The following is a 14,401-nucleotide window of genomic DNA, read 5'->3' as shown; positions in this document are numbered from 1 at the left end:
AAATACCACCTAAGTACACCGTAAGTACTGTACTGTAAAATAAAGCGTTACCAATAAATCCTAAATCAAAAAAATGAGCTTCCAAACATTTGGAGCGTTACTAAGTTTAGTCTGTCTGCTCTGCTGCTGCGCGGCGTTCACATGCTGCAGCACTGTTTGCACACTTCGACTTTAATGTCGTAAATTTACGAGTTTTTCTCTCATAAATTTACCACTTTAAATCTCGCAATTGAACTTTTGTTTAATGACGTCGTACAAACCTGACCTCCTGTTAATCTGGGATTAAAAACACCACTCTCACATCACTGGGCTTCAATTAACATATTTATTACACTGTAAGAGAACAACAATACCAGAATTATACTGCAAAGTTTCACAGACTGACAGACCATAGTTTACAGCCCCAAAAAAAGAAAAAAAGAAAAAGGTCAACAAGAAACCACAGTTCTGACATAGTAGACTGCAAAGCTCTCCAGAGGACACTGACCCCAAGCGATAGTAAAGACCGCTTAGTGTCAGTCTACCACTAACCTGTGGTTTTCCTGTTTCAATTAAATATTGCACAACAACTTCAAATTATTTGAGTTTTTTTTTCTTCACAATAAATTTTTCTTTAAAAAAAAAGGAAAACATAACCCCTCCCACCCTCAAAACTTAGGTCATTTCTCCATATTTATGCTACGCTATGCACTGTTGGGCCTTAAGCCCCTCCAACTTCCTGGTGTTTCCGAATAAGCAGAAACTTTGCGAGTGTTCCCCTCCTACTTTCAAAACCAGGCATGCCTCAATCCTATTTTTTTTAATTTTTTTTTAAGTTTCACTTTATTTTAATTTACAGGCTTTTAATTTAGTAAATCCTCCGGCTGACAGAGAGACAAGCGGATTAGCATGTCTTCACAACAGAGAAAAAAATAAGAGAAAAGAGGGAAGATAAAAGGAGAAAATGATTTTTTTGTTTCTTTTTTTGTTTTACCCAAAACAGGAGTAGAGAACAATTTATTTAAAATTAGAACCTTTCTTTTTCAAATGCCACAGGCATAAAGAACGTAGCAAATGTCTTTTTTTTCTCATTTCTATTCATTTCTTCTGAGGTCTGCATTGTTACCAAGTAGTGATATGGTTTTTGCAGCTGTATGAGCTTTGACTTTGGGTTTTTATTTTTCTTGATTTCCTGTTCTCTTGTGCCCATTTGGTTTTGACTAGACCAGTCTCAGCGCCGCGACTGATGCTCTTATCGTGCTGTAAGAGGTAGAGTGAGACTTGTTTGCCACAGAGGAGTTTGTGGCAAAACACACATAGAAGAGGGAAGAAAAAACACACAAAGTAGCTGAAATATAACCTTTTGTTGTCTTTTACTCAGATTTTGCCCTGATAATAAATAACAAAGATGTTATTTATTGTGAATTTTAAACCTTGTTGGTGTTAACTTCTGAGAAGTCACATCTTAAGGTGTCAGACACCTTTTGTTTAGTTTTTTTTTTAACTGTTTGTAATATTGAGTGGGTTTTATTTTTGACAAGGAAGGAGACAAAAAAAAGAAAAAGCAACAACAGCCCAAAATATGTGCGGGCCACCACTTGTTCTTTGAGGTCAGAATTATTTGTAACGCGCTTCTTTGTAGCACCAAGGTGTGTGTGAAGTAAGTGCTCTATTTCTGCAAAAGAGAGGTTGTTTTAATTGGATGTTGGAAACCAATGATCCCATCTTTTTGATAAATGATCAAATTTGTGGGAAAATGAGCAGAAAAGGAATAAAAAAATGGTTTGTTAAACTATTCTGTCTCATTAAGTATTATTGCTCCAACTGACACTGCTTTGAATGGTCAAAATGTTTGATTTACGCCTTTTTTTTTTCAAAATGCAAACTAAAGGCTGTGACACACAGACACTATGTGCATTTTGCGCATATAGCACGGATGAAAATTGGTCACACGTGAATATACATGGAAAAAGTGAAGGAAGTTGTGGTCTCTCTGTGAAATTTTCACAGATGCATTACGAATGAATCACAGATAAAGCACAGAAGAAGTACGAATAAACCACGCAAAGGGCACATAGAATGTAGAACTTGAGTGATTTTTTGCGCTGTTTATATGCATTTCATTTGTGCATCAATTACATCATTTTAGCGTGATGTGTGCGCTGTATACGCAAGATAAAAGTTGTACATCGGTGGTACGCGTAAAAAGGTCTTTCGTGGAATGCCACAAATCTGCGTGTGCGTCTTACAAAAATCAGGCAAAATTGCGTAAGATTTACGTAATAATTGTGCACAAACTACATAAAATAGCCGTGAACGGCGTAATTCTCAACTGACCAAAAGAAGTGAACAGCTCAAAACCAAATTAATGCGAAGAGATGTGGGTCGAAACCCTTTACGAACATCTGCGCACATCGACGACTGACGAACGCAAGAAACACTTGTGAATTACGTAAATCACGCATGTATCATGAAAGTCGCACATTTCATACGTAGAAAATGCGCACAATGTACGTAGTGGCTGTGTGAAAAGGCTTTCAAACCTGCTTTAAAACTTGCAATAAATAAGATCACATGCAGTGAAACAAACAATAGGTGGACAAACCTCTGTTGAAAAAGTTGTTTAAGTCTGGATTTTGGTCCTTGGTGTCAGTCTTTGGCTGTTTTTGGTGTGTTTAGTCTTGTAATAATACTATGTTACCTGGTGCTTTTGCTGTGTTAAAGCTGTCAATGGGAGTCTACACCTCTGCATTTGGAAAATTCCTTTGTCAGAATGTTTTTTTTCTCTTTTTTTTTAATTTAACTTTTTTTTGGTTGTTTTGCAGTTTTTCCTCAAAAACAACAAATATTTAACAAACGTTGCTCAAATGTGCATGCACTGTCTGTAACTATTCAAAAAGAAAAGCAATATGACAATATGGCTGCTTAGCACGTGGAGTAGAAAAAATAAATGGATTTTATGCCTTTACATTTTCCCCACGCCCTAACAAAACAAACAAAAAAACATTACCAAAGACAAAAACAGTCAATGAATTATGGCTCCGTATCGACAACACGAGTGTTCTGCAAAAGAGGCATGCCAAAAGAACGTCCATGACAGTGCAAATACATTAATGGATGTCTCTTGTACAAAACATTTAGCATTCCACGCAACATGCTAGTTCTCAGAAAAAAATCTGGGTCAAGTAGCAGCTCTGAGATTTAGCTTGTGTCTTTTTCTTGAGGATGGGGAGAAAGAAAAGTTTCAAACTACAGGAAATCTATCACTTGCACAGAATAGAAAAGAAGCATGGAAAAAAATAACACTCCTTTTTTTTAATCTCTTTTTGCACTCGCTAGAGAAAAAGAGTTTTGAAGAACTGGAGTTGTGACTGAATTACTATGCATTTACAATAAGTTACCATTGGTGACACCACAGGACAGAAGTGTTAAACACTCCGATAAATACAGGAAGGAGGAAAAACAAGAGTAATGGGTATTTTCAAAGATGAAACAGGAGGGCATCAGCCAACCTCCACTTTATTGGGCACCAGCTCCAGTGGCTCATGGGTAATTTGACATCAACTACCCTCTCTTTCTGTTTGTTTGAAATGGACAAACTGGCAAAGTTTTGTCCAAGAATACATGACTATTTATTCCCCCTTTTTACATCCTTTTGTAAGGGTGTGGGGGTGGATTCGTATTTCCCAGCCCACTGACCTGGATTATCATTACAAGTGAGAAGGAAATAACATTGCTTGAACATCTGGCTCTGCCTGCAATCTGCTGCACATCTGCTCGTTTCACGGCGGTCTGTGGGCCGGAATTGCAACTCTCCCCTCCACAGGCAGAAAACGTATTTTTTATCATTGTTTCTATTAAGTACTTTTACCTAATCGTTCTTGATGCTACGTTCACACGGGTCTCAGAAATCTGTGTTCAAGCAACCACTTTCAATGACATGTGTATGGTAATGCACTTTTCAGGTTTCCACGTTCAAAACTCCTGCGTTCACGCAAGTTTCTACGTCCGTTTGTGGGATCTACGTACAAAATGGCCATTGGACGTATGTTGAGGGTTAAACTAGGTTGAACTTTGACCAATCAGGGACTTGAATTTGGTAGGGACGTATGGATGGTATCCCTTTTCATTCATGGAATTGCCAACCGTTTGAAAATTGATTATGTAGGAGGCATTCTTTGTGGTTTTTCGTGTATTGTAATCGGAAAAAAAAAAGCCTGCAGCGAGATTTGCAACATATGCATTGCTTTCACATTTTGCACCAAGCCTCTTCTAACTTTAGGCTAAGAATGCGTTCTTGAACGCACGACACACGCCCGTTGTGAACGTAGCATAACACCGACTTAAGATGTCTTGGTAATGTTGCACTGCCTTGTTGTGCACTCCAGGTGCAGCAGCTTCCAAATTTTGGGAATGAAACATCAAAGCATTTTTGAAAATGGGGATGTCTTGAGCTCCAGATCATCTTTGATCAAGTTCTTCGTATTTACATTAGCAAATGAGAGAAGCTAAGATGACGACATTAACAACAACAGGTACAACGACGAACAGACAGCAAGAATAGCCAAAGTGTATCAATAAAGGAGTGTTGATATTTAAATTCATTCATTCAAGACAAAGAATATCTTTGTGTTTCCTTAAAGTCACGTTAAGTCAATATGACCTGATTATGGATTTCATCTTCCTCCTTCCTTGACTCCTCTGCAAGACAGACAGAAGCATCTCCGTCTCTTTCTGTTGTTTTGGAATCTCGATCACAGTCAGGCTGTTTGAGGACAAGGGCCGGCCGCCGCACGGAAATCTCTTAGCGTGGTGTGCCCTCGAGGGCAGAGGAGGACGGGGTGCTGGGGGTTGATGAGCGGGGGGTCGCAGCAGGGGGAGTCGCAGCTGGACTCCCGGTACCACTGCTGGGGGTGCAGGCGGAGGAGCTTATGGGGGCAGGGGTTTCTGACCCTGGAACACACTGCTGCTGCTGCTGCTGCTGCTGCTGGCTGGACTGCTGCTGCTGCTGCTGCTGCTGCTGGGCCTGCAGGGTCTGACCGCAGACGTGGTGATGCTTCTCCCAGTCCTTGTGCTGGCAAAAAGAGCCGCAGTAGCGAGCCGTGTTGCAGCCGCTGCACGTCTCGCTGGCCTTACGACCACAGTTCCAACAGCTCTGAGGGACAGGTGGAGGCACAGTCAACCAATGCACTGAACCAGACACCTCTACTCCAATATTTAGGATATCTATATATATATCTATACGAAACATTGATGTAAAGTTATCAGTTAATGTAATTTTAACGGTTTAATGTGAGGTTTCAAATGACCATAACCATCCACGCATCTCTGTCAGGATCATGGGGGTCATTTGGAGCTTGGGGGGCAGTTTTGGAATCTCCAGTCAACCTCACCCACAACCCCCCCCCCCCCCCCCCCCCCCCCCCACACACACACACACACAAGGAGAACATGTAAACTCCACATAGAAAAAGCCACAGACAGTTCAGGTGATGTGCTTGTGGGCTTACCTCACTGGAATCCTCCTGCTGGTTGATTATGGAGATCGCATCCTCGGCTGCCTGACGCTTGGCCTCGGCAACCGTACGCTCCATCTTAGCCCGTTCGCTGCTGATAATCTCGTGAGCTTTGCGCTCGGCCTCTGACACGGCTTTCTGCAGCTCCGACATGGCCTGCCGCTTTACTTCATTCACTGCCTCTTCTGGAAATACATGAAAACAATACAGCTCAGTCCTCTAGTCCATCATCTTTAGTCTGCATCAGGTCAAAAAGCCACAAAAAAAAGCCACACCAATAATTTTGGTGTTAATCACATGTTCTTCTGGCATTTTCCTAAACATTAAGAAAATATATGAAGACAATAATAATAATGCTAAGAGTACCGGTATGTCTTTATCCAAATGGTTAAAAAATGTGTTTGAAAAAGAGCGTATTGTGATGTAGAAAATACAGTAGGAGGGCCACAAGCTCCAGAGCTCGGAGAAGGGAGGGGAAGGGGGGCTCCAACAGTCCCGCTCACAACGCAGAGGCAAATATTTGATAAACTACTGCAGCTCTGCAGAGACTATGTCCTAAACACTCACACAGGTATTTGGATTTCGGCTAAAAACGGCATCATGCACTTTGAAAACGCTTTGAAAGTAGATCAAAAGATAATCAGAGTGGGACTTCAAGGAAATACTACACAACATACACAGGATGCATGTTTACCAGCTATTAGCAGTTTTCAGTTGGTTGGAGTTAGTTATTGAACTTTGGGTCCACTTTTTGAGGAAATACTGTTTATATATAGGTAGTAAAATTTGTTTAAATTGTGTGAAAAGTCTTCAATGTAAAATGTTATCACACTTCTTCCATATCATACTTATGATTAGTGGGTTTGTTTTTTCAGCACAACTGAATGTTGAGTTATTACAAACCCAGGATTAATTATGTAATCTGTATCATACTTAATTGCACTATTTGCATTTTTTAAAATAAAACCTTTAATTGTGTTTTTCCCTGAAACACAAACTGCTTGGTTAAACAATGTCAGTGTCAATCTGCTTTTTTGCATTTAAATAACAATTTGGCACAAAGATAATCTCAACCTATTGTCTTTTTTTCAAAAAAGACAATGATTTAAATAAACAAGAACATCATTTGTATTTGTTTCTATAAAGAATATGGCACACATTCAACATTCAAATCAATTTTTATATTCGGAATTTCAGAAAAAAAAAGAAAGATTTTCTCAAACTTAACCAGTTTTTGTTCCCAGATCAAGAGAATAAGTCAGGATTTTAGAGATGAGCACAAACAGGTTAAAATGTATTTATACCCATGATTATGGGAGAAAAAACATTTAGCATTTTACAAGTTTAGCAGCTCTGTAACAGGATGTATGTCGCAGAGCAGAAGACCGCTAAGATTTAAGAGGAAATTATGTCTTTATTTACACCTGACGCAAACTCTAACTGTCTGCAGGGCTCAATAAAAAGTTCATCGATAAGTCTATAAGTCGAGTCTGTGGAGTTTAGAAAAAACGAGCAAAAATTGTGTTACTGCTTCAGTAAAACTATTTTTTCATAAATTCTTGTCTGTTTTCTTCTTGGTTTTGTATGTTGTTTCAGATTAGGATTGAGATTAGGGTTTTACAAACCTCACGACAGATAAGGTATTCCCTTATGTTCGAGAAGCATTTTATCAGTGGATCAATAAACCAAAAACCAACTCTGCTGGACTTTTAGAAATGTAAGAATCAGAGAATTTTTCCCAAACCATTTATTGAAAATAAAAAATAAATCTTATGTCATCAGTCATTAATTATACAGTCTATATGTATTTGTTTATTGGATTTACCAAACCCCACATATGAGTATTAAGCAGAGAAAATCTGACTGACTGTCAAAGTAAAAGCTTTTTGTTTGCTCCCATCAAGCCTTTAACTTGACTAATTGTGTACGCAAATTGGGCCATTTACATTTAAATTATGCATCTCTATTGTGTTGCTGCAGGCTGGTGTGGTTAAGGTGAAGGGGAAAAGCAGTAGGGCACTGTGCATAGTGCTTGAATTACAGACTGTAAACATTCTGCCCATGTCATACAGATGTGTTCATGGCTGCATTTCTGTGAGTTAAAAATTTTGCAATCCTTCTGCGGTCACAATTATTGTGTCTCTCCTGAGTGACTTTAGGCAAAAGGATTAGGAAGAAGTAAAAAATAGAAGTACTTAAATAGTACTTCTATAAAATAGAAGTACTTAAAAACATAAAAAGCATTGGGAAAAACTGTGCTGTATTGAAGGCCGTGTCACAAAGCCACTACGTACATTTTGCGCAATTTCCATGTTAGAAACTTTGGTCTTTCGTGATATATGCGTGCCATAAGTAATTCACGCGTTCCTCGCGTTCGCCTTTCGTCAATGTCCACAGATATCCATCAAGGTTTCAGCTGACGCGTCTTTATGTGAATGCGGTTTTGAGCTGTCCAAAAATTTTGGCTGGTTAAGAATTACGCTGTTTACGTGTATTTTATGTAGTTCACATGCAATATTTTTGTGAGCTTTGGCGTTGATTTATGTGTTCTTTGCATGGTGTTTCCATACTTCATCTGTGGTTTTAACATGATTCATTTGTGATACATCTGTAAAAAATTCACGTGAAGACCACAACTTTTCTCATTCCACGAATCTTTACATATAACCAAAACATGACTATAGAAATATGTGAATGTACATACAGTGGCTGAATGGCACAGCCTTTAAGCATTTTTCTAACACGAAAAAACTTTTTTTTGTTTGTTTTTTATAATCAACCGGCTTTTGTAAAGACACTATGATAGTTTATCTGCTCACAGATAAAGAATGATTGCTGTGTTGCTGAGAGAGTTGAACCTCGGTGCATAGAATTGTGATTAGACTCCAAACGCTTCAGATGGAAGATCGATCAAAGCTGATGAGGGAAAGAAGAGCGCTGGAGAGTGGACACAGTCTTGATGGTACGTCTCAATTCAATTTAAATGCATATTACTAGTTCTGAGTATCTCGCGCAGCCCACTTGCCCAAGCAAAGATAGCACTTCTTTTCTGCAACGCCTTTGAAATGTTGATATACTTTGTCGCGTGGAGGTAAATACAAAATGGGCAACTCGAGTCAACGTCGAGTCCACATAACCAGTTCTTGCTGTTTTGTTGCTCATATGTCATGGAACATGACAAACATGGAACATTTGCTAAACCCTATCAATATTCAAGACAAATTCACTATATTCTCTTTAACATACACATTTTGAGGAATCCTTGAAAAGAAATAGAGTAAGAAATGTTTTTTTAAGGCAATCAAGCTAAACTCAGTAGCCTTGTGGTAGAGTGTCTGTCCTGGGACTGGAAGGGAGTTCAAATCCACAGCCAAGTCATCCCAAAGAATCTAAAAATGGGACCCAATGCCTCCCTGCTTGTTGCTTCCTGAATGTGACTCACCCAGGGGTTGAGTCAAATGCGGAGAACAAATATCACACACCCAAGTGTGTGACAGCTAATGAGACTTTAACTTTGAATGGTTATTATCTCACACAACAAGCAGCCGCAGATTCCTGTTTCAAATTAAAGGTTGTTTTGGAGCAAAAATATGAGCATTAAAACAGCAGTGAGTAAATACAAGGTTGTGTTAGGAAGGGCATCAGGTGTTAAAACTCTCTGCCAAACCACCTGTGTGAATCAGCGAAAGATGATTCGCTGTGGCAACCCCAAGCGGGATAAGCCGAAAGGTGATCAACAACAACAGTAGTCTTGATTTTTAAAAGTCATAATTTGTCTTTGAGGAAATTTGAGAAACAATAAATTCAATTGAAAAGTATAAATTATAAATATGGACGTTTGGGTAGCTCACCAGCTTTCTTCCAGATTTCTTCAGGGACATAGCCAGACACCGGTCGATGTAGCAGCTCCCTGTGAATTTCTGAAGGAAGTCACAAATATCCAGTTACGGTACTGACGATTACCAAGCAAAATATGCATGAAGATTATTTTAGGTCTCTCTGAGATTTTTCCCCAAAGTCTGGGCGTGTTTCAGACAGGCTTGTTTGTTCCTCCCACATTCCTTAACAAAGTTTGAGGTCTGATGTTTTCAGAGTAGACTATCTGCCTTTTCTTGGGACTCTCATACATTCAACTTGTACTGCCAGTGTTTCATGATGGCTGGATGCATCTCTACCTGATGTTGTGTTTTCCTGCGCTGCGGGACTCTGCTGCCTGGACTGCCCACCAGCAGCCCCCTTCTTCAGCTCCTCGGCGTCGCTGTATCGTCGGATCCAGTAGTTGAGCTCCTCGCGGTCGGCCTCCTGGCACCGCCGCAGCACCGTCAGCGAGCGCCTCGTCTTCTCCACCATGTCCATGATGCAGTTCAGCAACTGAATGACAACGGAGACACATGCCGTGCTGAGTTCATGCAGAAAAGATGAATCCCATAAAGTAAATGCAATAAGGGTAAAGGTGGGGGGAGGTCCTGAACACATTTGCCCCCTTATCTTAGCATGAAATCTATTTAGGTGGCTTGCGGACAGATGCACATAATGAAGACAGGCAACTGAAATGTCTATCTGTAGCCATAAATTCTGTTTTTTATTTCAGTTTTTCATTTTCACATTCAAATATGAATTCATGACAACATCACAAAACCTTATCTACTATTCCAAACATTGTGAACCATCTAACAAAACTGACGTAAAGCAGGAATTAGACAAACATTTTTAGAAACAGAGTTAGCACAGAGTTGCATGTACTAGAAGAGTAAAAATCTGTCAGTATTACTCTATATTCCAGTTGTAACTACTTATTTCATAAATTAAAGTGTACAAACACTCACTGAAGGGGTCTTTAAGCGAATTTGATCAGTCAAAACAGGTTTCCCGTTCCGTACAATTTCATGTTCGTCCTAAACAAATCCATAATTGTTAAGTAAAATGGAGAAAAGATGGACAGAATGTATTGAAGGTGCTGCACACTAGCTAAGTCTAGAGGAAATGTTGGGTTATTTGTCAGGAAATAACAAGAAAATCTGTTTGAGTCATCTTTAAAGACCCACTCTGATCACTTTTTGATCTATTTTAAAAGCATTCCAAGTCGTCCTTAAATTACAATTTAACTATAATTATATATTTAGCCAAAATATAAATAAAAACTGTCATTTTCTAGGACATAGTTTCAGTAGACATTTGCCTCTGAGTTGTGGGCGGGTTTATTGGCACAGAGTAAGCCTGCCCCTACCTCCCGTCATCCATCTGTTTCCATGTTTTCGCACAAATTTACAGCCGCTCACACCCCCAACCTAATGTTATCGGAGCGACCAAAATGGCGAGCAATATTGTCGTCTTAATTAAAAACAAAGATGCATGGGGATTTCTTTGTCTACGAGTTGATGCATGAGAATGGAGCAGAGAAGGAGGACGTTTTTATTTCAAACTGCATTTTTTCGTCTGCTCCTGATTCACAATGATTTTGAATAAAGAAATACTTTTAAGATTCATTTTCTTTATATTTGTCCTCCATCATGTGAAAAAAATGCAACAACAACATTTTAATTATTTTTATCAGAGTGGATCTTTAACAAACTTAAAAACGTATCTGGTATGAAACATTTATAGAATGATTAAACATAAAAAAAAACGACTGTAGGGGATAATAATAAAAATGTTATTACTTTTCTTACATGGTCAAGGTGCTTCCACTCCTCTGCCCACTCTCTGTCTGTCAGCCTGTGGTCAATCACTTCCTCCTGTCTGCTTCCTGCATGCATTCCTGCAGAACGAAGGGGGGTGGGGGGTGATAGACAGATGAAAAGTCACGTAGATAACAAAAAGAAAAGTCAGTATCCATCATCCTCTGCTGAGCTTTTCATCTTCTTTTCATGTCATGTGGTACCCACCACCACCACCCTTCTCCATCCATTTCTGTTCCTCCTCCCCGCCCTCACTTTCCATATGTCTCTCGCCCCCTCAGGGTGAATGGATGAACTTTTAGTCCAGTAAACATTTATCAGAGGATGAGACATGGTAAATGTCTCCTCTATATTTAGAACAGTGACGGTCGTCGTTACAGTTTAACCACAGCCTCTCCTGTGGGGAAAGAAAGGTGGATGCTTTCATGGAAGGATGTGCAGGAATGGGCATCTCTCAGCTCCTCAGCTTTCGTTTGTACTGATGCTTCTTGTTACTTTTTACTCAAACAGTCATTTACGAGGCTAAATTTGACTAAAATTGACAAGGATTCATTTCGAAATGACCCTTTTTAGTGTTGACAAAAACAAAACTTGCGCCACATAAATTCAATATTTGGCTAAAAAACTATCATCTTGACTCGTTCCTGTCAAGATGTTCCTGACATTAAATCGTTCCTGATTTTAATGTACATGCAAATTGAAAGCAGGTTTTGCTGCTTTAAGGACATTTTCATCTTTCAAAACAATTTCAGCTTTTGTCTTTCTTAAAAAACGCAACTCTATCCAAAGCTCACCATTTAAAAGTGGTGAACACCTGTCTTTATATAAGTTAGGTGTGAAATTTCTGATTACCCAATATTGTTTTCTGGAAATCTAATCTTAGCTCTTTTAAGTCTCTCGGTAAAGTTAACATCTTGTTTAGAAAAGTCTTAATAGTATTTTAAAAATAACAATTCAATGAAAGACGTGCTGTTTCTGTGCTACTATAAATGCAGCACAACAAGAAAAGATTAAATAAACCTAGTTGTTGCCTAGAAATATCAGAGACATGGGTAAAAAAAGGATTACAAGAAAAAAAAGAAAGAAAGAAATCATCCTATTCTTCAAGATTTAAGTTAATTGGTTAACAAGTCAAGTCTCATGTGTCCCTCAAGTTGGAGTGGCAAATCTATTAATGTCCCAAACCATGATGGGACCTCCCCCGTGTTTTCCCTGATGTTGTATACAGCTAACAACCTAATGGAGTGTGGAAAGACCTGATGCATTTTTAAACCTTTATCTATCTTCTTAAGTGTTTCCAAAACTGCCATGTTTTTGTGGATGCAGACAAACAAATACTAAATCTAGAAATGTTCTCACCAATGGGCCGAGCTCTCTCCCGGATCTCTCTGTGATTTGAGGCAGGGTGTCGGTACGTGTCCCGGTAGTGATGGGCGATGGCCATGTCGTCTAGCCTGTAGTGCTGCGGAGGCAGTGGGCCTGGGTGGGGCAACCCGTTGGGTTGGTAGGAGATGCCATTGGAAGGGCTGAAGCGCTGGGCGGGGCTAATGGTGCACGGCCGTTTGCTGGGGTGGACATCAGGGTGCAGGGTGCCGTCTCGCTCAAAGCCGTTCTCTTTGGTTCTGTTGGGACACACAAAGATCCCTTTTTGAGTCGTCAGAACATGACACCAGATACTAAAAGGCAGTTTTTCTGGAATCCTTTGGGCGATTCTCTTTGACCACAGGTACGTTCTGCACAAGCGCAGTTGGCTCCCACAGACACGCGTGCAGACTCAGACGAGCAGTTTCATCGAGATCAGGTGGATTTTTGTTGGCCTGCTTTCGAAGATAAATGTGGCCAGGTGTTGGCGTGCACACGGGCGCGCACACATGTCTGTACAGACTTGTGTGTGTGTGTGTGCGTCTTCCCAGTTCAAACTTGCAAGCCTTCCCCACTTCCTTTCGTTTCCCCCTAGTTTCCACTCTCTGCTGCTTTTACCTCTTTTTTTTTTTCAAACCATCTCTCCCACTCCAATGAACAGATTGAACTTCCTAATGAGCTGTTTTTATGGGCTCCTAATGCTCATCCGCAGCTCTCCATATGCTCCACTCTTCCATTCGTCCATCTCCGTGTCTCCCTCGGCTCATTCCAGCCACCCTCCTCCTCCTCTCACCCCCGGCTTTCCTGCAGCAACAATGTTTTCATCTGCAGGTTCTAGTAAACAAATGCCCAGCGATTCACAGCCACCATAGAAACGGACTGACGACAGCTTCTGAAGTTAACTGAGGCGTGGAGCCAATTTCCATGCACACATTTACCAATCCTGTTAAAATCCTGAGCTTTCAGGCCAAAACTGGAGGACATCAGAAAATGCTGATTCTTGGATCTAATGATTTAAGATACAATCATTTGAATTTAATCACAGACGTATGAAATAACTAGAAATTAAAGCTTTTCAACAACTGTAGTCCGTATGTGATGGGCAGATAATAACGAGAGCCGGTTCTGTCCTGGGCTGCTGCCTTGACACCACCCAGTCCCTGAAATCCACCGCAGAGGCCCTGAGGAACTCCCTCAGCAACAGACTTTCACACCAACGTGCAGAAAAGAGCAAACATCACCCCCTCAGAGAGTTTCCCCTTTTGTAGAACAAAAATCATCAAAATATTAACCCTTTGCATTATTTTAAGCTGCATTTTATTCATGCAAAACATATTAAAAAATGATGTTTTCTCAAGCAAACATTTAAATATATTTTCCAAAAAAAGACTGTAGAAACAAAGAGGTGATTAAATATTTTGAAATGAAATGATTTATTGTTTTGGTACATTGATGACTTTTTCAAAAATAAAACCAAACCAAACAAATGTTTACATTTATAAACTTTGATTCAGTCTGTTTTGACTGACCTATTGAAATGTTTGAAAAGAAGAATCTGAATGCAAATTTTGCACAAAAATATCCCAAAACAGAGGGAAAATGTTTTACAGTTGTAACTGTAGCTAAAATTTAACACAGAGTGTGTTCCAGCCATCTTACTTTACGTGCAATCTCTGTTTTTTTTTTAAATTGGGAATTTGAATTTAATAGAAGCAGATTGTAGCCTGTAATTAAAAGCATCTATTGAAATTCCAATAATCTGACAGACCGTGTTAAGCGTGAGAACAGAGCAAAGGTAAGCAGAAACAGGAGGTGCTTAGCCAGCCATATTGGTGCTGGAGTCTCATCGGTATGTGTTATCAGCAC

At 39.7% G+C, this 14,401-nt stretch overlaps 1 protein-coding gene across 5 annotated transcripts in view; it reads right to left on the bottom strand.

Annotated features, from left to right (window-relative positions):
* Window positions 1-311: 311 nt before the first annotated feature.
* runx1t1 (RUNX1 partner transcriptional co-repressor 1) overlaps window positions 312-14,401 on the bottom strand; it is a 69,666-nt gene continuing 55,576 nt past the window's right edge. For 2 of the 5 annotated variants that reach the window (XM_023960155.2, XM_023960153.2), the window contains exons 6-12: window positions 12,533-12,795; window positions 11,156-11,253; window positions 10,322-10,390; window positions 9,671-9,866; window positions 9,347-9,415; window positions 5,490-5,680; window positions 312-5,134 (exon numbers count right to left, since the gene is read on the bottom strand). In XM_023960155.2, coding sequence (XP_023815923.1) covers window positions 4,784-5,134; window positions 5,490-5,680; window positions 9,347-9,415; window positions 9,671-9,866; window positions 10,322-10,390; window positions 11,156-11,253; window positions 12,533-12,795 — 1,237 coding nt within the window. In that variant the 3' untranslated portion in view covers window positions 312-4,783. The remainder of the gene's footprint in view (window positions 5,135-5,489; window positions 5,681-9,346; window positions 9,416-9,670; window positions 9,867-10,321; window positions 10,391-11,155; window positions 11,254-12,532; window positions 12,796-14,401) is intronic. The other 3 variants (XM_023960154.2, XM_023960156.2, XM_023960157.2) reach the window with 3 other exon arrangements.

This window comes from Oryzias latipes, chromosome 11, assembly GCF_053564925.1.
Source record: "Oryzias latipes strain Hd-rR chromosome 11, Olatipes_Hd-rR_3.1".
Taxonomy (NCBI): domain Eukaryota; kingdom Metazoa; phylum Chordata; class Actinopteri; order Beloniformes; family Adrianichthyidae; genus Oryzias; species Oryzias latipes.
Note: the sequence above shows the minus strand (reverse complement) of the source record. Positions and strands in the feature narration are given on the sequence as shown.